Source organism: Anomalospiza imberbis, chromosome 27 (assembly GCF_031753505.1).
Source record: "Anomalospiza imberbis isolate Cuckoo-Finch-1a 21T00152 chromosome 27, ASM3175350v1, whole genome shotgun sequence".
NCBI classification, from domain to species: domain Eukaryota; kingdom Metazoa; phylum Chordata; class Aves; order Passeriformes; family Viduidae; genus Anomalospiza; species Anomalospiza imberbis.
Window position 1 is genome coordinate 5183290 of NC_089707.1, and position 21447 is coordinate 5204736.

General features: G+C 65.0%; 1 protein-coding gene and 1 long non-coding RNA gene across 4 annotated transcripts in view; both read right to left on the reverse strand.

Annotated features, from left to right (window-relative positions):
* Positions 1–3176, reverse strand: part of LOC137462955 (uncharacterized) — a 40712-nt gene extending 37536 nt beyond the window's left edge. For 2 of the 3 annotated variants that reach the window (XR_010993807.1, XR_010993806.1), the window contains exon 1: positions 276–702. This is a non-coding gene — a long non-coding RNA (uncharacterized lncRNA). Of the gene's footprint in view, positions 1–275; positions 703–1603 lie in introns of those variants that run through there. The other variant, XR_010993808.1, reaches the window with a different exon arrangement.
* A 2980-nt stretch (positions 3177–6156) lies between these two features.
* On the reverse strand, positions 6157–11193 carry MEF2B (myocyte enhancer factor 2B). The gene is given in 9 exon segments (XM_068173771.1): positions 6157–6332; positions 6334–6565; positions 7021–7105; positions 7191–7302; positions 7469–7614; positions 9453–9615; positions 10347–10478; positions 10550–10753; positions 10889–11193. Coding segments are annotated over 9 exon segments (1365 nt in total). The 5' UTR covers positions 11096–11193; the 3' UTR covers positions 6157–6248.
* Between the last annotated feature and the right edge of the window lie 10254 nt (positions 11194–21447).

Here is a 21447-nt window from a genome sequence, read left to right on the forward strand (position 1 = left end):
ACCCCGGCTTTTTGCATGGGGAAATTTTTTTTCCTTATGTATTTTTTTTCTTTTTTCTTTTTTTTTTCTTTTTTTTTTTTTTGCCATTTTTACAACATCGCACCAACGCAGGGATGGAAGGGGATGCCCACACGACACCCCAACCCCGCACAGCACCCCCCCCACGCCCCCTTCTCTCCTTTTTTTTTTTTTTTTAAACCCCAGATCCTTCCCCCGCAAAAATGAAAAAAAAAAATAGCTGCACACACCGAAACTTCGCTCCGGCAGCCCCTTACCTCGGGCACCGGGCAGGGCAGGGCAGTCGGTCCGACCGGCCCCGGGGCTATAAACCCCGGGGGTGGCTTTTGTGAGTTTGCCGGAGTTTCCCCGGGCTGTCCCCTTTTGTGTCCCATTGCCATCTAGAGGCCCCGATTAATTAATTTCACACCGAAGCTCGGGAGAAAATTTTCCCACAAAACAAGTGACCGAGGAGATGTGAAACTCCAAAGAAAAGGAGTCAACATCAAGTTCAACAGCATGCGGGGGAAAGGCCTATTTCCATCACAATCGCGTCTGAGCGGGGGCCGGGCGGGGGGCGGCGGGCGGCGGCCCCCGCGCCCCCTCCGCGCGTTCCCAGGCTCGGAACAATCGCGCTCTGTTTGCCTCGCACATGCCGGCGTTTGGGCACGGAGGCTGCCTTGGGATAACAGGAATAATGAGGGGAGGGGGGCTCGGGGGGAGCGCGGGAGGGCTGGGAAAGGGCGGCGGCGCGGGGGGAGCGGGGCCGAGCGCACCTGGGCGCTGCCCGGTACCGACCTGTTGAGCCGCGGCCGGCGGCGCCCGCCGGAGTGCGCGGGAAGAGCCGCGCTGCGCGGCGGGGACGAGGCGGGCTCCGCGGGGGACCCCCGAGCAGCGGGGGGACAGTGGCGACCCCCGGAGTGGCGTGGGGACACTTTTCCCTAAGTTTGGTGTGGCCGCCTTGTCTCCCCGCCAAGGCCGGCCACGCGTTTTCCCACAGTCCCGGGGGAACGGGGGGGTGCGGGCCCCGGGGGAGCGGGGGGTGCGGGCCCCGGGGGAGCGGGGGGCCGGGGCCCGGGGTGGCCGAGGCGGTGGTGGACGTGTCCTGCAACCCAAGCAGCTCGGCTCCGCCGGGCATTGTCCCCACGGAGCCCGTGGCCATTGTTCCCGGCGCTGCGGGAGCCGGAGGGAGGGCAGCTTTCCACGCCTCGTCCCCCCCCCCCCCGCCCCCGGCCCCCCGCCATCTCACCCCCACCCCGACACTCGCACCGGGGCTGCCGGGACCCTAATCCGGGATGGGGCGGGGGGAGGGCAAAGAACATCCCACCGCCCCCCCGAAAAAAAAATTACAAATATCAGGCGAGGGAAGGGGAGGCGCGGGGTCCCCCCTCGCAGACTTCCTCCAAGTTGGGAGAAGCGGGAGGGGGAGCGGGGCGGCCGCCGGTGCCCGCCCAGCCCTGCCCTGCCCCTCCGGCACCGGCAGCACCGGCAGCACCGGCGGCTGCCCCGGCGCGGGGAGTTCAGTGCGGGGCAAGGGAGAGAAGGGGGGGTGGGGGGGAAAAACGGCGGCGGAAAAAAAAGAGGGAGCGGGGAGGGGATTATTTACCTCCCTCCGCACCTCTGCGTCCATTACTGACTTAGCGGCAGCGGGAGCCGGGAGCCGCCGGGACACCGGCAGCCTCCGGGCCGTGGGGCTGGGGGGAACCGGCACCGGCAGCGGGCAGGACGCGGAGCCCGGGGCCATCCAGGCGCGGCGGAGCCGGGCTGCGGCTCCCGGAGAGGACCGGCCGGGCTGTGGGAAGCGGAGCCCCCCGCGATCACGTTGCCGTTACGTGGGGTTAAACAGGGAACGTCTGCCCGCGGCTCGAACGCCGCGAACCCCCCGAGCGCACCGGGCAGCCCCGGGCCGCTGCTAGCGGGGCCTCGGCGTGAGGCGGCTGTGACGGGGGGCGGATTCCGCCCAAACATCCATTTTGTCCCTTTTGGAAATGGAGATGGGAGAGAGGAGGGGAAAAAATGCGTCTTTTTTTTTTTTTTTTTTTTTTTTTCCTTGCTTTCTCCATATTTTACTACGTAAGGAATGACGTGCTCGCGTCGGGAGCGGGATAGGTTAGCCCGGAGCTTGGAGAGGGAGGGGGGGAGAACCAGGCTGGGGGGAGAGCGGGGGCGGGGGGCGGCTCTGGCAGCAGCAGAACCTAAAAATAACGAGGATTTTATTATTTAAAAAAAAAAAAAAAAAAAAAGAGATATAATAATAATTACAATAATAATAACAGTAATCCCGCTGACCCCGCCGATGCGGCCCTGCACGGGCAGCGGGTGGCACCGGCCGCTCCGGGGACCCCACGGCGCCTTCCCCGGGGACCCTCGGGATTTGGGGCACCCCATGGGGTGCGCAGGGAGGGTTGGGGGGTCCTCCTGCCCTTCCTCCCCCTCCCGGGGCTGCGGCAGGGGCTGCGGAAGGCGCTCCCCTTTCCCCGGCCGCTGCGGGATGATTTTGTGGAAATGAAGCAGAAATTGGCCGGTTTTTATTTAATTCCACCCCAAATCCCTCGCTGCTCCGCAGGTTAACACCTCCAAGCCCCCGGGAAGCGGCCGGGAATGGATTCCCACCTACCCCCGCTCCGCCGGGCGCGCCGGGATTTTGGGAGCGCTAAAAAAAACCCCGGGGGCTCCGCGCAGCGCCCGGGGGGATTTGCACCCCAAATTCGGCCCCGGGGAGGGGGGGACACCCAGGGACACCCAACCCCCTGCAGACCCGGAGCCCCCGAGCGGGGCCGGGGAGGGCTGGGCCTGGCTCCAGCCCCTGGAGCCACCGGGATGCGCGGCCGCCGAACCGGGACCGCGCCGGTGCCGGTGCCGGTGCCGCCCCGGTGCCCTCCCAAGTCCTGCCCGCCCCGGGGACGAGCAGCCCCCGGCCCGGTGCTGCCGGGAAGGCCTCGGGCTCCGCGCTCTCCCCTAATGAGCTCCGTTTATGCATTTCCTCATTAACGAATATTTCTCGCGGCCGAGCTGGTGGGCACCGGGACGCGCGTCCCCGGCCGCCCACCGCCCGTCCCGTCCAACCGGGGCTTCCCGGGGGCTCGGCCGCTCCCTGCCGGCCCCGGGAGAAGCAGGAGGCCTGGCCTGGGCGTCGGACAGCCCAAATCTTGCGGCCAGCCTGGTAATTCCCGTGCCCGGTGCCGCGGTGCGACCCCCGCCCTCGGTGAACGTGAGACCCCCGGCTTGCCCAGGGGTTTCCCCCGGTAAAAGGCGCTCGGGCCGGGTCCGGCTCCTCCAGCCGCCCGGTACCGGCGGGCCCGCTGCCCCCACCCCCGACGGCGCGGATTTAGGGGAGTGGGTGGCGTATTTTGGCTCCCTGATGGAGTTTTGATCAAAAATTCATTAAGAGGCGCTCGGCGCAGCGCCATGAATATTTCAGGGCTTTTGCAAAACAACAAAGTGGGTGTTTGGGGGAGGATGCACCGGCGGACAGGCAGCCCCCGGTGCCCGTCTCGGCCCCGGTTTGAAGCGGCGGGGACGCCAGGAAGGACCGGCCACCTCCGTTCCGTCGGGGCCGAGGCGGCGACCGCTCGCCCGCAGCCCCGGGGCTCGTTGCTGCCCCGTTATAGGGCGTGGAACGGCCCCGGTCACGCGGAGAGCGGTCCCGGTTGCAGAGGGCGGCCCCGCAGGGACACCTTGCGCTGGAGCCACCGTGACAATCCGGAGTGTCCCCGGCCCTGTCCGCGGTCACGCGCGGCCGTGGGGCTGCCCCGGGACGGTCCCTGAGCTCCCCAGGCGGGCAGAGCTGAGGGGTGGGGACAGCGGGAGGACCCCGTGGCCACCCGGGATGTCCCCTCGGAACGGCGACATCACCCCCAAAGGGATCCGGTGACAGGGGCTGCTCTGGGCAGGAATCACCCCCAAACCCACCCATCCCAGGCAGGGACGGAACGGCCCCCGGCCCCTAAATTGGGGTGCGGACCCCCCCAGCACCTCCCGCCCGCAGCACAGGCAGGGAGAGGCGCCGGCCCCGAGCGGAGACAAAGCCCCGGCGGCTCCGCCGGCCCCCAGCGCCCCCCGGAGCAGCGCGGGCCCCCCGGGTGGGCCTGCAGGTAACTGGGATTTACTGGGCCACCTCCGGGGCCAGCTGGGAAGGGGCCACGGGGCGCCAGAGGTGGCCACGCTGGGCCGTGACTGGGGATGCCGCAGCTCTGTCGCTTCCCGGTGTCACCCCCAGCACCCCAAGGAAGCTGCGGGTGCCTGGGTGCCACCGTTGGGGCAGTGCCATGGGGCATGGCACCCTCTCCGCAAGGCTGGGGACAGAGGGGCAGAAAGGCCGCTCTGAGGGACCGAAGCGGGGCTGGGGACACCGCGGGGGCACCTCCCGAGCCCAGTTTGGGACGTGTCGCAATGGGCGTTACTGGACCTGCAGGCAGGGGTGGGATGTGCAGCTCCGGCAGCTCTCGGCGCTCCCGCCGCTGCCCTCCCGGTCCCGCCGGCCGTTCCCGTGTCCCGGTGCTGGGATGCGACGAGTCCCCCCGCCACCGCCCCCGCCACCCCAGCCCGGCCGCCCCCGGCCCCTCCCCGGGGCTCACCTCGCCCTGACATTTCCTGGCGCTCCTTCCATGCCAGCGGGTTGCCATAGCAAATCTAAATCTTACAAACAAAACCAGGGGAGGGGAAAAAAAAAAAAAAAAAAAGAGAAGCCTGATTAGCATATATTCAAATGAGCCGTGCAATAATGCAAACCATAAATCATGCAGTCATTGCTATTCAATCAGTGTCTCTTACCCCAGCCCCCACTCCTGCACCCGCTGTGTCGCCTCCTCTCGCCTGCCACAAACCCCGGCCCGGTCCCAAAGGTGGCCCTGGAGGGGACCTGCCACCCTCCGGGGGGGTGGCCCTGGGCCCAGCCCGGCTCCGGGGCTCGGCACAGCCCCCTAATCCCGCCTGGTATTTAGGCGCTCTATAAACCGGGCAAACTCTTCCCAGGATTAATCTCCCGCCCAGGTTTTAATCTCGGGGCTATAATCCCCCCGCCCGCCCGCCCCAGCCGAGGGAAGGGGCCCAGCTCGGCCCTGGAGCATGTGGGGGACCCCCAGCCCTGCCTGATCCCGACCTGGGGGTGCCCAAGCGGTGCTGGGGGGACCCGAACGCCCCCAGAATGTCCCTGTGGGTGATGGCGCTGCAGGACCCTGCTGTCCCTCCTCGGTCACCCGCAGCAGCGTGGCCGTGGCCGTGGCCGTGGCCATACCCAGCACACCACCGGCCCCAGGGGATGCTCCCCGACCCCCAAAACTCCGCAGAACCCCCAAACCCAGCCCAGCCCTGAGCTAAAACAGGCTCAGCTCAGCTGGGCCAGGCCCACCCCCCCAACCCCCTCCTTGCCCCCCGGATCCTGATTTTAAGGGTTTTTCCTTCTCCCACCTCCTCTGAGACCCCCGAGAGGCTTTTTTGGGGTCACCGAGGGGTGGGAGCAGCACGGCTAAGCTCCAGCGACCTGACCAGGCCAGGGGTGACCCGGCTGTCACCCACCCCCCTGGTCAGTGACCCCTGAGAGGTGGCTCTGAGCCTGGAGGACGCGGGGCGGGGGGACAGCAACGCTGAGACCGAGGGGGTGTGGGCCTGTGCCACCTCTCCCCTTGGGGACATCAGTGCCGTGCCACCCCAAAGTGGGCTGCCTGACCCCAAGGACCTCACAGCAGACACCCCGAGACCCCCAGCTCTTTATTGGTGCGAAGATAATAAATAGAAAAGAGCCCCTGGCTGGGGGCGCAGCACCCCCCGCCCCGCCCGTCCCCTCCCCTGTCCCCTGTCCCCCCGGCCTCGGAGATGGGCCGGGGGCTGCAGGGTTGGAGCCGCTGTCGCTGCTCTCAGTCCTGCTGCCACCCGCGTGGCACTTCCCGGCCACTCCCGCTCGCTGGGGACACGCTGCTGGCGCGGGGACAGGCGCAGGGACGGGCGGGGACAGCGCCCAGCGCCACCGGACAGGACACCGCGACAGCGCCGGGCTCCGGGCCGCGCGGGGGGCGGCGGGCAGAGCGAAAGGAGGGGACTTGGTGGCATTTGGGGGCTCCGGGGATGGGGGGGGGGGGTCTCAAGGAGCTGCAGCCCCAGGCTGGGGGACAGTGACCCTGCAGGGAGCCCGGTGGCACCGCCGGTCACCGCCACGGGCACGGGGGGGCTTCCCGAGGGGCTGAGATGGGGGAGAAGCGGGGGGCTGCTCCCCCAGGCAGGGTCTTCCCCCTCCCCGCACCCCGCCGGCCTCGCTATCTCTGCCAAACGTCCGCGGGCTGTCCCCTCCGCGTGGGGACAGGGACCCTCTGCTCGTCCGGCAGCGGCCGCGGCGGGCCCCGGCGCGTACGGAGGGAAGCCCTTGGCGAAGTCATCGCGGGGCTGGAGGTCGCCGGGGGCTCGGGAGGCTTCGCTGAGGGACGCCAGGCTGGCCAGGGAGGGCTGGGGGGTGCCCGGGGGACAGCCCAGCCCCGGCGACACCCGCTCCGACTTGATGCTGATGGCCTGGCGCTGCGGGGACGCGCCGGGGACAGCGGCTGGCTCCTCCGCGGGGACGATCCGGCTGCTGGCCCTGCGGCGAGAGGGGACGGGGTGAGGCTGTGTCCCCGTGTCCCCTGCCGGGTATCCCCTTTCCCCCCCTAGAGGGGTCGAGACCCCCCCAAGTTCCTGTTCTGGACTGGTTCTGGCCCAGTTGGGCCCACACGGCCGCTGGGAGCCTGGAGTGTGACCTGGGGGGGACACGTGGGGACACGATCCATGGGGAACCCGGCTGGAAATAAGCTGGGGGTGCTTCGGGGTGACCCCCAAGACCGCCCTGGTGGGTGGGGGCTGTCCCTCGGTGCCAGCAGCGCCCATGGCTGGGAGGTGACACTCATGGGTGCAGCAGAATGGGGTCATCCTCGCCTTGTCCCCCCGTCCCCTGCCCCAGGGCCACCCCGTCCTCACCCCAGGGCTGCCATGTCCCATCCTGCCCGGTCCCCTGCCCTGTCCCCTCTGTCCCCACCCCAGGGCCACCCCTGTCCTCACCCCAGCGCTGCCATGTCCCGGGGGTGCTGCCACGCCGGGGGCTGCAGGAAGCCGGGGGGCGGCGGGACCTCGCCAGCCCCAAAATCTGCGGGGTGGGAGCACACAGTGAGCGGGGAGGGTGACGAAAGGAGGGGACAAGGCTGTGCCGAGGCTGAGGGACCGCGACTCACCCGCTTGGGCCGGGCTGAGGAAGGGGAAGCCGGCGAGGCCGTGGCTCGGGAGGCCGGAGCTGCCCGGGCTGAGCACGGGGCTCAGGGTCTGCAGGGCGGGGTACAGCGGCCGCTGCGGGAAATGGGGGGACCCCAATAGGTTTTGTGCCCCAAAGCCCCGGGGGACCCCTCCCCACCCCTCCCTGAGCCCCCCAGCAAGGCCCCGGAGGAAGGGGCGGATGGGAGGAGCGGGATTTGGGGAGGGGACAGCCGTGTGGCCTCGGGGACAGACGACTCACCGCTGCGCTGCCGCCGCTCCGGCCGCTCGCCAGGCTGCCCTGGGACTCGCCACGCCGGCCCTCGGCCCCCAGGAACAGCGGCGGCGGCGTCTTGGTGGCCAGGGCGCGGCTCAGGCTGGCGGCGGGGAACAGGGGGTAGCTGAGACCTGGGGGACAGGGGGACAGCTGGACGCACGGATGATCCTCGGGGGATCCCCGTGGCGGCGGCCGCGGTGGCCGCGGTGGCCCCGGAGCCGTGAGCAGCCGTGTGTGCCTGCACGGTGCCGCGCTCCGGCAAAGCCACTTCCTCCACGGGCCACCTGGGCTGCGGCCACGGGCTGCGACAGGAGGTGACACGCCAAGGCAGCGGCTGGATGTGGCTCTGGGGCCACAAGCAGGGGACAGGGACAAGCCCCCTGCTGCGGGGGCACCCACAGCGGCTGGGATGTCCCGTGGGAATGTCCGGCGTGCCTGCGGCCACCACGCTGTCCCCACCCAAGGATTTGGGGTGCTGCCTGTCCCCATCCCGTGCCACCTCCCACCCCCCGGCGGGTTTCCACTGCTCAAGGCTCGGGGTTTGCAGGCGTTTCCAGGCGCTTTTGTGTCACCCTGTCACCCGCAGGGGATGAACCCCCCGTGCCACTCGGAGGGAGCGGCGGGCACGGGGTGAGGGCGCAGCTGCGGGCCGCTGCTGGCAGGGCACAGGAAGCAGCTGGAGCGAGATCGGGCCGGTGTTTCCACAGCTGCGGCCCCGCTCCTGCCCACGCAGCCCCGGCCCCGCGGCCGGGAAGGCCCCGGGAGAGGAGCTTTGCATGCGGGGCCTGGCGAGGAAAATCCCCGCGGGGCTCGGGGCTCCTGCGGGTGCCCAGGGAAGGGACACGGTGGCCAGGGCTGGGACAGGGGGCCCAGGTGGGGAATTGGGTGTCCAGGGTGGGGTGTCCATGGTGGGGATGGGGTGTCCAGGGTGAGGATGGGGTGTCCAGGGTGGGGTGTCCATGGTGGGGATGGGGTGTCCAGGGTGAGGATGGGGTGTCCAAGGTGGGGTGTCCATGGTGGGGATGGGGTGTCCATGGTGGGGATGGGGTGTCCAAGGTGGGGTGTCCATGGTGGGGATGGGGTGTCCAAGGTGGGGTGTCCAGGGTGAGGATGGGGTGTCCAGGGTGAGGATGGGGTGTCCAGGGTGGGGTGTCCATGGTGGGGATGGGGTGTCCAGGGTGAGGATGGGGTGTCCGTGGAGGGAATGGGGTTCCCCTGGTGGGGATGGGATGTTCGCGGTGGGGATGGGGTGTCCGTGGAAAGGAGGAGGTGCCCATGGAGGGAATGGGGTGCCCGTGGTTGCAATGGGGTGTCCATTGAAGGGACAGAGTGCCCCCAAACAGTGGGGATGGGGTGTCCGGGGTGGGTTTGGGGTGTCCATGGTGGTAGTGGGGTGTCCATGGTGGTAGTGGGGTGTCCATGGCAGGGATGGGGTGTCCATGGTGGTAGTGGGGTGTCCATGGCAGGGATGGGGTGTCCATGGCAGGGATGGGGTGTCCATGGTGGTAGTGGGGTGTCCATGGCAGGGATGGGGTGTCCATGGCAGGGATGGGGTGTCCATGGTGGTAGTGGGGTGTCCATGGCAGGGATGGGGTGTCCATGGTGGTAGTGGGGTGTCCATGGTGGTAGTGGGGTGTCCATGGCAGGGATGGGGTGTCCATGGTGGTAGTGGGGTGTCCATGGCAGGGATGGGGTGTCCATGGCAGGGATGGGGTGTCCATGGTGGTAGTGGGGTGTCCATGGCAGGGATGGGGTGTCCATGGTGGTAGTGGGGTGTCCATGGCAGGGATGGGGTGTCCATGGTGGTAGTGGGGTGTCCATGGCAGGGATGGGGTGCCCACAGTGGAGACTCGGGTCCCATAGCAAGGACAGGGGCCCATGGTGGTGACAGGGTGCCCAGGGTGGGGACAGGACACCCATGGCAGGGTCCCTTCCCCTGTACCCACCCCCGCAGTGTCCCCGAGCCTACCTGGGGGCAGTGGCCCTGGGGACCGTCCCGGTGGCTTTGGAGCCGCGGGTCTGAAGGCGGGAGAGCGGCCCTGGCCCTGCGGGGAGCTGCTGCCGCTGCCCAGGGAGGCCTCGGTGGCCGGGGGCGAGCTGCCGTAGGTGGCCTCGGGCAGTGGCACCGGGCTCTGCGGGGACACACGGGGATCAGGGACGGCCACCCTCGGGACCCTTGGGGACTTCTGGGGACACGCGGGGGTCAGGGACAGCGACCCTCGGGACCCTTGGGGGTCTCTGGGGACCCTCGGGGCCCTACAGGGTGAAGCACAGGTCAAGGACAGGGAGGGGATGGGGACTCTTGGGGACCCTTGGGGACCCTCGGGGCTCTGCAGGACAAACCAGAAACCAAGGACAGGGATGAGGACACTTGGGGACACTTAGGGCTCTTCAGGGCAAAGCAGAGCTCAAGGACAAGGAGTAAAGAGGGACCCTCAGGGACCCTCAGGGACAAACCAGAGGTCAAGGAGGGCGTGGGGACCCTGCAGGACAAACCCAAGGACAGGGAGGGGACAGGACCCTTGGGGACCCTCGGGACCCTGCAGGACAAACCCAAGGACAGGGAGGGGACAGGACCCTTGGGGACCCTCGGGACCCTGCAGGACAAACCCAAGGACAGGGAGGGGACAGGACCCTTGGGGGACCCTTGGGACCCTGCAGGACAAACCAGAACCCAAGGACAGGGAGGGGACAGGACCCTTGGGGACCCTCGGGACCCTGCAGGACAAACCAGAACCCAAGGACAGGGAGGGGACAGGACCCTTGGGGACCCTCGGGACCCTGCAGGACAAACCAGAACCCAAGGACAGGGAGGGGACAGGACCCTTGGGGACCGTCACCCCACGTACCACCAGCGACTCACATAAAACCTGGGCCGCGCCAGCGACAGATCCACGCCCTCCCCGAGCCTCCTGCCCTTATCCCCGGGCGGCTCCAGCCCTTCCTCCAGCTCCAGCTCGTGGCTCTCCAGCCCCAACCCTTTGCGCTTCAGCGTCTGCGGGGAGGCGACAATGAGCGGGTCCCTGCGGCCACCGCGGGGCCCCGGGGGCCGCCCCCGGCCGCTACCTCGAGGATGTCGGAGTTGGTGCGGCTCTCGTGGGGCTCGCTGTACTCGGTGTACTTGAGCAGCACCTTGTCCATGTCGGTGCTGGCGTACTGGAACAGGCGGTTGGTGCTGTTGAAGATGATCAGGGCGATCTCGCAGTCGCACAGCACGCTCAGCTCGTACGCCTTCTTCATCAGCCCGAATTTCCGCTTGGTGAAGGTCACCTGCGGGCACCCGGGCGTGAAACCCCCCAAAAACGGCGCCCAGTTCTCCCAAAAATGCTTCCCACAGGGTGCTGGCAGAGGGGTGGTTTTGACTCCCACCCTCCTCGTCCCCACCTCACCCCGAGCAGGCCCTACCTGCCGGTTCCGCTGATCCAAAATCCGGCTGATCTGGATTTTTTTACGGCCCATTTTCGCCTCCTCCGCTGGGTTTGGGGCTGGAAGAGAGTGAGAAACGCCTGAGCCCCACAGCCCTGGGGCTGTCCCCAAGCAGAGTCTGCCCCAGTGCCGCCAAAAATAAGTTTGGCTGCCGAAAAAATCGATTTTCAGAGGAAGTTCGGTCATGTCTTCTTCCGCGAAGATGGTGGCCAAGCGGAAAATGGGGGAAAATTGGGAAATTCTGCTGGGTTAGAGGGGAAAAAACCCCCCTTGGCCTTGCTCAGCCACCCCCATCCATCACTCCCCGAGCACCTTTGGGTGCGGGCCGTGATCCCAAATCCTTCAGCGGGACTTTGGGATCAGAGCTCTCACCCCAAGCCCAGGGGGCCGCTCCGAGGCTGCTCCCGGAGCTGCTCACGGCGGCTCCGTGGGACGCGGAGGGCGTTTAAAAGGGGGCCGGGCTGGCGGTGGGGAGGGTCCCTCAAACAAAAGAGTTGGTTTTAGGTTCAAATTTGGGGATTTTTTTTTTTTAATTTTTTTTTTTTTCAAGCTCCAGCAGACTAAATTTGACCTCCGCCACTCGCAGGCCAGGAAGTGGCTGCACGAGGAGACAGCAAAGTGAAACCACCCACCCACCCCTGCTGCCGCCTGAGCCAGCGCCGGGCAGGGACAGGGGGCCGGTGACCCCCCGTGCCACCCTGGCTGCGGGGTGCCAGCACCCCCCGAGCCTGTCACAGCGCTGGGACACCCCCCTGCTGTCACAGCCCCCCAATTCCTGCTCCTCTGCCACCCCCACAGCAACAGCCACCCCAAAAGCCCCAAATCTGGGGATTTTTGGGTTCAGCGGGGCAGAACCACGGGTGGCACCACGATGTCCCCAACGGGACCCTCGTGCCCACCCCGATGTGGGGACAGACCCGGCCCGGCTCTGTCCCTGCTGTCCCCAAACCCCAGCCCCGGGGCAGGAGCGGGGCTGGGAAGCAGGGGGGTGGCAGCTCCGTATTGGGGACACCTTTGGGACCCCCAGCTCGGCCAGCAGCCCCCCCCCCCAGTGCCAGGCTGGATGCCAGGGGCGCAGTTGGGGACCCTCCGGTCCCCTGATGCCCCCGGCGTGTCCCGCTTCCCCCTCTCGAGCACGTTGCCATTTTACCATCGTGCTCAGCTGCTATTTTTAGCTGATCAAAACTAATTTTAATTTATGGAAGGAAATTGCGCTGCCGTTCCCACGGCCCCGCTGCCACCCTGTGTCCCCGGGCCCACGCACGACCCCCCCGTGCCCCCCCCACTGAGGTCCAGGGGGTGCCCAGACCACCCCGGCCCCGCCGGAAAGGGCCAAGAATTCCCCGATGGAAGAGCCGAGGTTCTCCCGTTCCCAACCATCCCTGGGGCGTTCGTCCTGCTCCGACACCTGCGGCGCTCCCTGGGGACATCCCGAGATCCCCGAGTTTCCTTTCGGGGCTGGGAGTTTGGGGCTGGGCCTTGGGGTTGGTGTGTTTGGGGCAGGGGGTGCTGGCCTGGCCATGACCCCCCCGTGTCCCTGCACAGCCTCAGCCTGGGGGAGATTCTGGGGGGATGGATGGGGGATGGATGGATGATGGATGGATGGATGATGGATGGATGGATGGATGGATGGATGATGGATGGATGATGGATGGATGGATGATGGATGGATGATGGATGGATGATGGATGGATGGATGGATGGATGGATGGATGGATGGATGATGGATGGATGATGGATGGATGATGGATGGATGGATGGATGGATGGATGGATGGATGGATGGATGGATGATGGATGGATGATGGATGGATGGATGGATGGATGGATGGATGGATGATGGATGGATGATGGATGGATGGATGGATGATGGATGGATGGATGATGGATGATGGATGGATGATGGATGGATGGATGGATGATGGATGGATGGATGATGGATGGATGATGGATGGATGATGGATGGATGGATGATGGATGGATGATGGATGGATGATGGATGGATGATGGATGGATGGATGGATGGATGGATGATGGATGGATGATGGATGGATGATGGATGGATGGATGGATGGATGGATGGATGGATGGATGATGGATGGATGATGGATGGATGGATGGATGGATGGATGGATGGATGATGGATGGATGATGGATGGATGGATGGATGATGGATGGATGGATGATGGATGATGGATGGATGATGGATGGATGGATGGATGATGGATGGATGGATGATGGATGATGGATGATGGATGGATGGATGGATGATGGATGGATGATGGATGATGGATGGATGATGGATGGATGATGGATGGATGGATGGATGGATGGATGGATGGATGGACACAGGGATGGACAGATCCATATATCCATGGATGGATGGATGGATGGACACAGGGATGGACGGATCCATGGATCTATGGATGGATGGATGGACACAGGGATGGACGGATCCATGGATCCATGGATGGATGGATGGACACGGGGATGGACGGATCCATATATCCATGGATGGATGGATGGACACGGGGATGGACGGATCCATGGATCCATGGATCCATGGATGGATGGATGGATGGACACAGGGATGGACGGATCCATGGATGGATGGATGGATGGACACAGGGATGGATGGATGCATGGATCCATGGACAGATGGCTGCATCCCTCACCTGCAGCAGGGACATGAAATAATTCCAAGGATTTGCTTGGGGACAATGCGCCACAGGTCCTTGGGTGCTCTGGTACCTCAGTGCCCCATGGGGTGATGCCCAGGGAGTCCTGGAAGGTTCCAGCACTCACAGAGTGATTCCAGGGGGGTCCTGGGAGGTGCAAACACCCACAGGGCGATGCTGAGAAGGTCCTGGAAGGTTCCAGCACCCATGGGATGGTGCTGAGAAGGTCCTGGAATGTGGGGGAGGGAGTCCAGAGGAAGCAGAGCCGCATCCCCGTCCATCCAGGGGGTCCAGGGGGTCCAGGCTGGGACTCTCGGTGCCGGGAGAAGCGGCCGAGGCCTCGTGCAGCACCCGGGGCCGGTTCATCAGCCACTGCTCCTCACGGCTCCGCTCCTCCTGGGGGCACGGCCAGGCCACCGCTGCCACCAGAGCGTGAGGTGGCACTGACAACACACCCCTCGGTGTCACCTCGGCCACCGCGTCAGCGGGACCCCCTGTCAGGTGTGAAGGGCTGGGAGGGGAGGGGGGATTTTCCCTCTGGGTTTTAGTTGGGATAAAGTGATCACGGGCATTGTCACCTTCAGCCAGGTGGCACCTCCAGGGCAGGGTGGAACCTCATTCCCTGGGAGGAGCTGGCACCCAGGGAGGGCTCCTGGACCCCAGAGCCCCTCCTGGCTTTGTCCCCACCACAGGGATGTCCCCTGAGCACCGGCACCCCAACAAACCCCAACGCCCCGGAGATTCCAAACCTCCCAGACTGGAGATTTTTCCCTCTCCCTGCTCCAGAGGCTCCTGGAGCTCCCCCTGCTCCGTCAGGACCCGCTGCCTCCCACGGGAGTTCATCTTTAGGCTGGGCTCACACGCACCGGGATCGGGATCGGGGTTGGGATTGGGTTTGGGATTGGGATCGTGATTGGGATTGGGGTTGGGATTGGGATTGGGATTGGGATCGTGATCGGGATTGGGTTGGGATTGGGGTTGGGATTGGGATCGGGATTGGGGTTGGGATTGGGATCGTGATCGGGATTGGGTTTGGGATTGGGATTGGGGTCGGTGTTGGGGTTGGAATCAGGTTTGGGTTTGGGATTGGGGTTGGGATTGGGGTTAGGATTGGGATCAGGATTGGAATCACTCCCATCTCATCCCAACCATTCCCAGTGGGACCCAGCACCCACAGCACGGCCTCCCTCCGACCCCCCGCGCTGGGATCGGGTTTGTACCGAACCCCCCAGACCCTCTGTCCCTTTAGGGGGCATTTGAACGGCGCCAGGGGTGTAAATCCCTAATTCCAGCTCCTAATTAGTGAGCTGAGACCAAACGAACCCCGGGAGAGCCGCGGGATTTTTCCGTGAGCTGCTGTGGGATCCCTGGCACCACAACGGGGCCTCCAGCACCTTCACACCCCCAGAGGATCCCAGAAATCTGAAATCCACCGGATTTACCCTAAAATCCAAGCAGGTGGGGTATTAAAGGCAAAAGCTGCTCCAGGGTCTGAGCGCTCCCCTAAAACAGTCCCGAGTCGGGCTCTCAGAGCTGCCCATGATTCACCCTCCCATGGGGTGGAGGAAAGGGTTGTTTTTACCAAATTATGGGGGTTTTGCTGCAAATCTCAGAGCTGGGGGTGACTGGGCAGGACTGGGAGGGGAGTGATTATCAAACACCCGCTGGTGGCATTCGGCAGCTCCCAAAAAGCGTTTTGGTGCAGGAAAAACAGGATTACAGTGGGGAGAAAGAGTTTCCATCCCAAGGGAGGGGAAAATCTGAGCCAGGAGCAGAAAAATCCCACAGGAGGGAGGGGACAATGCTGGGACCAGGAGGGCAACAGGGATGGAAATGGGGGTTTGAAATGGGGAGTTAAAATGGGGATTTGAAATGGGGGCTTGAAATGGGGGTTTTAAAATGGGGATTTGAAATGGGGAGTTAAAACGGGAATTTTAAGTGGGGATTTTAGGAGCACCAGACACGGAGTGCGGGGACCAGAGGGACAAATCCAGTCCTGGCCCCGCGGTTTTGGATCCCGGGGATCCCCTGAGGACAGCTGAGCTGGTGTGAGCAGCATCCCGAGCCCGGCACGGGGAAAAGTCAAAGTTGAGCGCGGAGTTTGTGCCGGGCCCTCCTGCTTTTTATAGGTTGTTTAAACAAGCGACCAGTACAAACCAGCGCGGGGCTGGCAGCGCTGGGTGGGGACTGGGAGCCAGGAGGAGCCAGCTGGGAAATAGGGCAAAGGTGGGGATGTGGCTCTGAGGGGTTTTTGGGACCACCACGACCTCCCCAAACCCCGTCCCCCAGCTCCCAAACATCCCCCAGCAGCCGTAAAACCCCTCAGGTTTGGGGGCTCTGGGGGACACTGCCAGCCTCCAGCCCCGCTGCCACCTCGCTGTCGCTGTCACCCCGGGGGTGACACAGAGCGAAAGTCCCGGGGGCTGCCACGGCCCGGTGCCGATGGGCGGAGGATTTTCGGTTCCAAAATGAGTGTGTGGAAGGAGGAAGGATTGAAAGGGCCCCAAAAACGAGGCGGCCCTGGGGAGGATGGATGGACACAGGGACCCCCTGCCAGCCCAGGGCACGATGGAGGCTCGGTGGGTGCCACGTCCGAGGGAGGGAACTCGCAATTCCCGTGGGATTGGGCTGGAATTAATTTGGGATGTGCTCCCTGGTTTGCTCCTGACAATCCTGCGGGGATTTTCGGGAAGAGGAGGGAAATTCAAGGGGTTTAAATTAACCCAATTCCCCCCAAATCCTTCTGGGTTGCCCCACAGCAGTGTGCCAGGCTTTGCAGGCCCCTCACAGCTGGCATGACCCAGCAGGATCCCTGTCCCCTTGCACAGAAATTTCCCAAAGTTTCCCAAATCCACTTTTTCGGGATGTTGTGGGTGCCCTGGGCTTGGAGGTGGCTGGGAACCAGAATCCTAAACCAGACCTGAGGCCTGCACCCACCTCCCTCCTTCCCCCAGATCTCCCCAGACGTCACCGTGACGTGTCCAGCTGGCAGCCAGGGCCATGGAAAAGGGCCAGGACCGGGATGTCCGGATGGTCACCCACGCTCCTTTCCCGGCCCGTGCCCCCAGGGATGCCCATGAGGGTCCCCTGGGGGCACAGCCCCACAGTCCCATCCCTGCCGTCCTGCTCATCCCGAGCTTCCAGGTCAATTCATTCCCTGGGAAACTCCAGAGCTGGCAGCGCTGGGAGAGTTTCTCTCATTAAAAGAGTAAAAACTCGAGCATGGGGACAGGGACGGTGACAGCGACAGGGACACGCTGGCAGTGGGCTGTGCTGGGCAGGAGGATCTGGCAGAGGATCCACCTCGCTCTCCACGGGTGCCAGGGGGACCCAGGTGCACTGGGACACCCTGGAGATGCCACATGGAGGTGCCACCACCCTGGAGATGCCCCTGGCAGGAGCCGTGGCCGTGTCCCGTCCCCTCCCGGGAGCGGGAAGGAACCGGGCTGCCACCGGCACGTGCCGGGAGCAGCCAGGCCGCTGTGCCACCCCAGCGAGGTGACAGTGCCATCGGGGGGGACCAGGCGCGCTGTCACCGCTCCCACTACAACCACGTCGAGCCAACAGCCGTGCCTCAGTTTCCCCCAGCGCCGTGAGCTCAGCCCCAGCCCCCAGAGGCGCCGGTGGCCCCGGGGGTGGCGGGGAGGTGGCGGCGGGGCCGGGGCAGGGCGGCTGCCACCCAGGCTGCACTTTTGGGTTAAACCCGGGCGTTCCTCCCTGCGCAGACACGAGTAAAAATAACCGCCCCGAGCTCGGCGCAAACCACAGGCTTTTTATAGCCCGCCATCCCGAGACGGCGGGGCGGGGGCCGGGGCTCCGCCGTGCCCAGACCAGCCCGCCGGGCGCCGGCCCGGCCGCACCGGCCCCTCCCCGGGCCGGCCCCGCTCCCCCTGCCCGTGCGCCCCGACGGCGCGGCCGCCTGCATGCGGACGGAGCCCCGGAGGAGAAAAGAGGAGTAGACAGCGCTGCTGCGGTCTGTCACTGTCCCCTCTGCTCGGTCCCGGTCACACCGGAGCGCGGGACCCCCCGTGCCCGCCGCGGGACACGCACCTGGGCAGCGGCGCTTCCTCCTCGGCAGCTCCGCGCCCTCCCGGCGCTGCAGCGGAGCCGGGGAGGCCCCGGTGCTGGTGCCGGTGCTGGTGCCGGTGCTGTGCCGGTGTCGGTGCCGGTGTCGGTGCCGGTCCCGTTCGTGTCCCCGGAGCGCGCGCCGCCGCCGCCTGACCGAGCCGCGCCGCTTACATTTGCATAATCCCGCCCATCCCGCCGGAAGATTTGCATATAGCAGCCGGGGTGTTCTGCCATTGGCTAACGGCGGGTGTTATTTGCATAGACACGCCCTCGTCCGGGTGAGGGGCGGGGCGAAGGAAAGGGGCGGGGCCGGGGATGGGGAGCGCTGCGGGGTTTGGGGGTGGGACTGGGGGGATTTCGGGGGAATTTAGGGAAACTGGGATGGGTGTGGGGCGTGGCTGAGTTAGTGGGAATGTGGGGGCTGGAATAGGGGTGAAGATGAGGAGATTGGGGGGCTGGGACGGGGGATTTGGAGGGGAGGACAGGGGTGAGCTCGGGGCAATTTGGGGCCCTGGGATGGGTGAAGTTTGGGGGGTCTCGGGGGATGCTGAGCCCTCACTGAGGGGTTCAGGCCGGACTGAGATGGAGGTTTTGGGGCGCAGCTTCAGGACCAGGCTCTGGGTTGGGTCCATGGCAGATCCCATTGTGGTTTCAGGGGATGCCCCGGCACCGCCAGCTCCTTCAGCCACAGGGTTTGGGGTGTCACTCCCGTGGTCCCCAATGTCACCGAGGGCTCAACGAAACCGCGGTGAAAGAAACCTCCTGAGCTCCAAACGGGGACGCCCAAGGCAACCCCTTATTTTTATTTAATTTCATATTTTATAAATGCAGCGACCTCTCCCTCCTCCTGTGCCAGCCTGTCCCCGTGTCACCAACGGTGACAGTGCCACAGGGAGGCTGTGGGGAAGCACCGGGGACACCGAGTGAAACCCGGACACCTCCGTGTCACCCTCCCGGCCCTGGGACATCCCGAGCTGCCATTCCCTGTCCCTGTCCCCAGCCGCAGCCCGGGAAGGTGACAGGAGCCCCTGGCTGAGCAGCGGGATGGTGCCCGAGGATGCCGCGGTTGTGAAGGTGCCCCAGAGTGACTTTGTAGGACAAAAGGGGACAGATGCTGCTGGTGACCGAGCCAGGGACAGCCTGGGGCCGAGGGCAGGGAATAACGGAGCTGGAAACCAGAAATCCCGGTGGGAATTGCAGAGGGGCCGGGCTGGGGAGCTGCTTTCCTCCAGAGGGAGCAGAACCTGAGCTCGGGCGATGCTCCGACCCCAAAACCAGTGCAGGGACGGCCCCTGTGTCCTGTCCTGGGGTGACCTCTGCCCTGATGGGGACAAACTGGGGGGCAGGGGGGTGACCAGGACACGGGTGGGAGCCATGAGGGGGATCCTGACCCTTCCAGCCCCTCGGGAAGGTGCAGGGGTTCCCGGGATGCCCCAGGAACCCCCCGTGTTCCCAGCAGCCGGGGGGGAACTGATGCAGTTCCCAAGTTCCCGTTCCATGAGAGGAGCTCCGGGCAGCAGGTGGGAAATGGGGAATATCAGGGAAATTAGGGGAAATCAGGGAAAAAAAGGGGAAATCAGGGAAAATCAGGGAAATTAGGGGAAATCGGGGAAATCAGGGAATCAGGAAATTAAGGGAATTCAGGGAATTCAAGGGAATTCAGGGGAATTCAGGGAATATCAGGGGAATCAGGGAATTCATGGGTATCAGGGGAAATCGGGGGAATCAGGGAGTATCAGGGAAATCAGGGAATTCAGGGAATATCAGGGAATTCAGAGGAATCAGTGGAATTCAGGGAATATCGGGGAATCAGGGAAATCAGGGAATTCAGGGGAATCAGGTCCCACCCAGCCTCACAGCAGGGACATTTTTGCACCTTGGACATCCCGGGGGTCCAGTCCCGGGAAGATCGGGAGGAAAATCTGGAGAAATGAGGAATTTCTGGATGAGGAATTTCTCAGGCGTTCAGGACGTGACATCTTTCTCAGAGCTGCTTTTAAAGCTCGTGATTTACAGAGTGCAATTAGCAGAGTGTTAATTAGCCTCGCTAGTAATCCTAATTGATCCTGAAGAGGGGGTGAGGGGGAGAACAGACGTGCCGGAGCTTCGGCAGAGTCTGAGGTGACACGTCCAGGTGGTCCCATCCAGCCCTGGGACACTTGGGGGACACTCGGGGTGGCTCTTTGGGTGTGGGACATCCCTGTCCTGTCCTGTCCTGTCCTGTCCTGTCCTTCCTCCACCTCGGACTGCCCAGGGTCCGGCCCGTGCCAGGGTCACTCCCAGCCGTGCCAGGCACAGCCGGTTTTGGGCACAGGGACCCCGCGGTCTCCCCGGGTCAGGGGGTGCCCGGGCCGGGCTGTGCCCGGCTGCTCCTTCCCAGCTCCGGGGTGGCAGCTCCAAAGCTTTGAGCTCCCTCTTGAGGTTCTTCCTGCCCCAAAATCCCGGGATTTTGGGGAGCCTGAGGTGCCGGAGGCCCTGGGAGGAGAGCTGCACCCCAAGGGACACCGGCGGAGGACACGGCTGAGCGCTGTCACTGTCCAGGACACGGGAAAGGGACAGAGATGCCGTCACCAGAGCTGGTTTGGGGACTTTGGGCCGAGTGCCAGGGACTGCCACCCCCCGCCCCCTTCCAAAAATGCTGGAAACGAGCCTGGAGCCAAACTGCTGCTGCTGCCAAGGCCAACACGGCGGGACTTCAAAATAGCCCTGTGTCCTGCAGGGCTCCGGCCGGAGCGCAGGGTGCCAGCAGGAACCACCCACGCGGGACGGGAGGGAGGGACAGCGAGGGACGGCGAGGGACAGTGAGGGATGGCGAAGGACAGCGAGAGACAGCGAGGGACAGCGAGGGACAGCGAGGGATGGCGAGGGAGAGCGAGGGACAGTGAGGGACAGCGAGGGACAGTGAGGGACAACGAGGGACGGCGATGGACAGCGAGGGAGAGCGAGGGACAGTGAGGGACAGCGATGGACAGTGAGGGACAGCGATGGACAGCGATGGACAGCGAGGGACAGTGAGGGACAGCGATGGACAGCGAGGGACGGTGAGGGACAGCAAGGGAGAGCGAGGGACAGCGAGGGACAGTGAGGGACAGTGAGGGACAGCGAGGGACAGTGAGGGACAGCAAGGGATGGCGAGGGACAGCGAGGGACAGCCAGCACTGCTCCCCATCAGACAGAAAGGTCACCTCGGCCCGGATCCCACAGCCCGGCCTGGGCACGGCTGCTGACACCGGGATGGGGGAGGCTGCGTGGCACCCGCTGCCGCGGGACCCCAATGTCCCCTCGTGTCCCCTCGTGTCCCCTTGTCCCGTCTCGGCGGGAATTCCTGTGCCGGGAAGCGTGGGGCCTTTCCCAAGGTGCCAGGTGACCCGCGGGGTGAATTTTCCTGCTTGAAACCTCCGCCACGGCCAGGGGAAGGCGCTGGCAGATCCCAGAGGAGCCCTGGCATTCCGCTTCCCAGGATATTTATAGGACATGGGAAACGCGCGGGGGTCCCAGGGGCCGGCCCGAGGGTCCTTTCTCAGCCTTGCGGGACTGGGAACGTTTCGGGAGCTCCCTGGGGGCCGGAGGGGACAGTCCCGGCGCAGGTGGAGGCCAAAGGAGCCTCTCCCGGGGGATGCGGGATCAGGGAATCGCGGTGCCCTCGTCCCACACCGGGGTCACATCGAGGGCTCAATCCCGGGGTTTTCCCAGGGAAAGGCAGCGCTGGGAATGGCGGAAGAGGCTCGGTGTCCGTCTGTCCGTCCGTCCTCAGTCCCCACCCCCGCTGCTGCCCCCTCCACCCCCTCCCGCC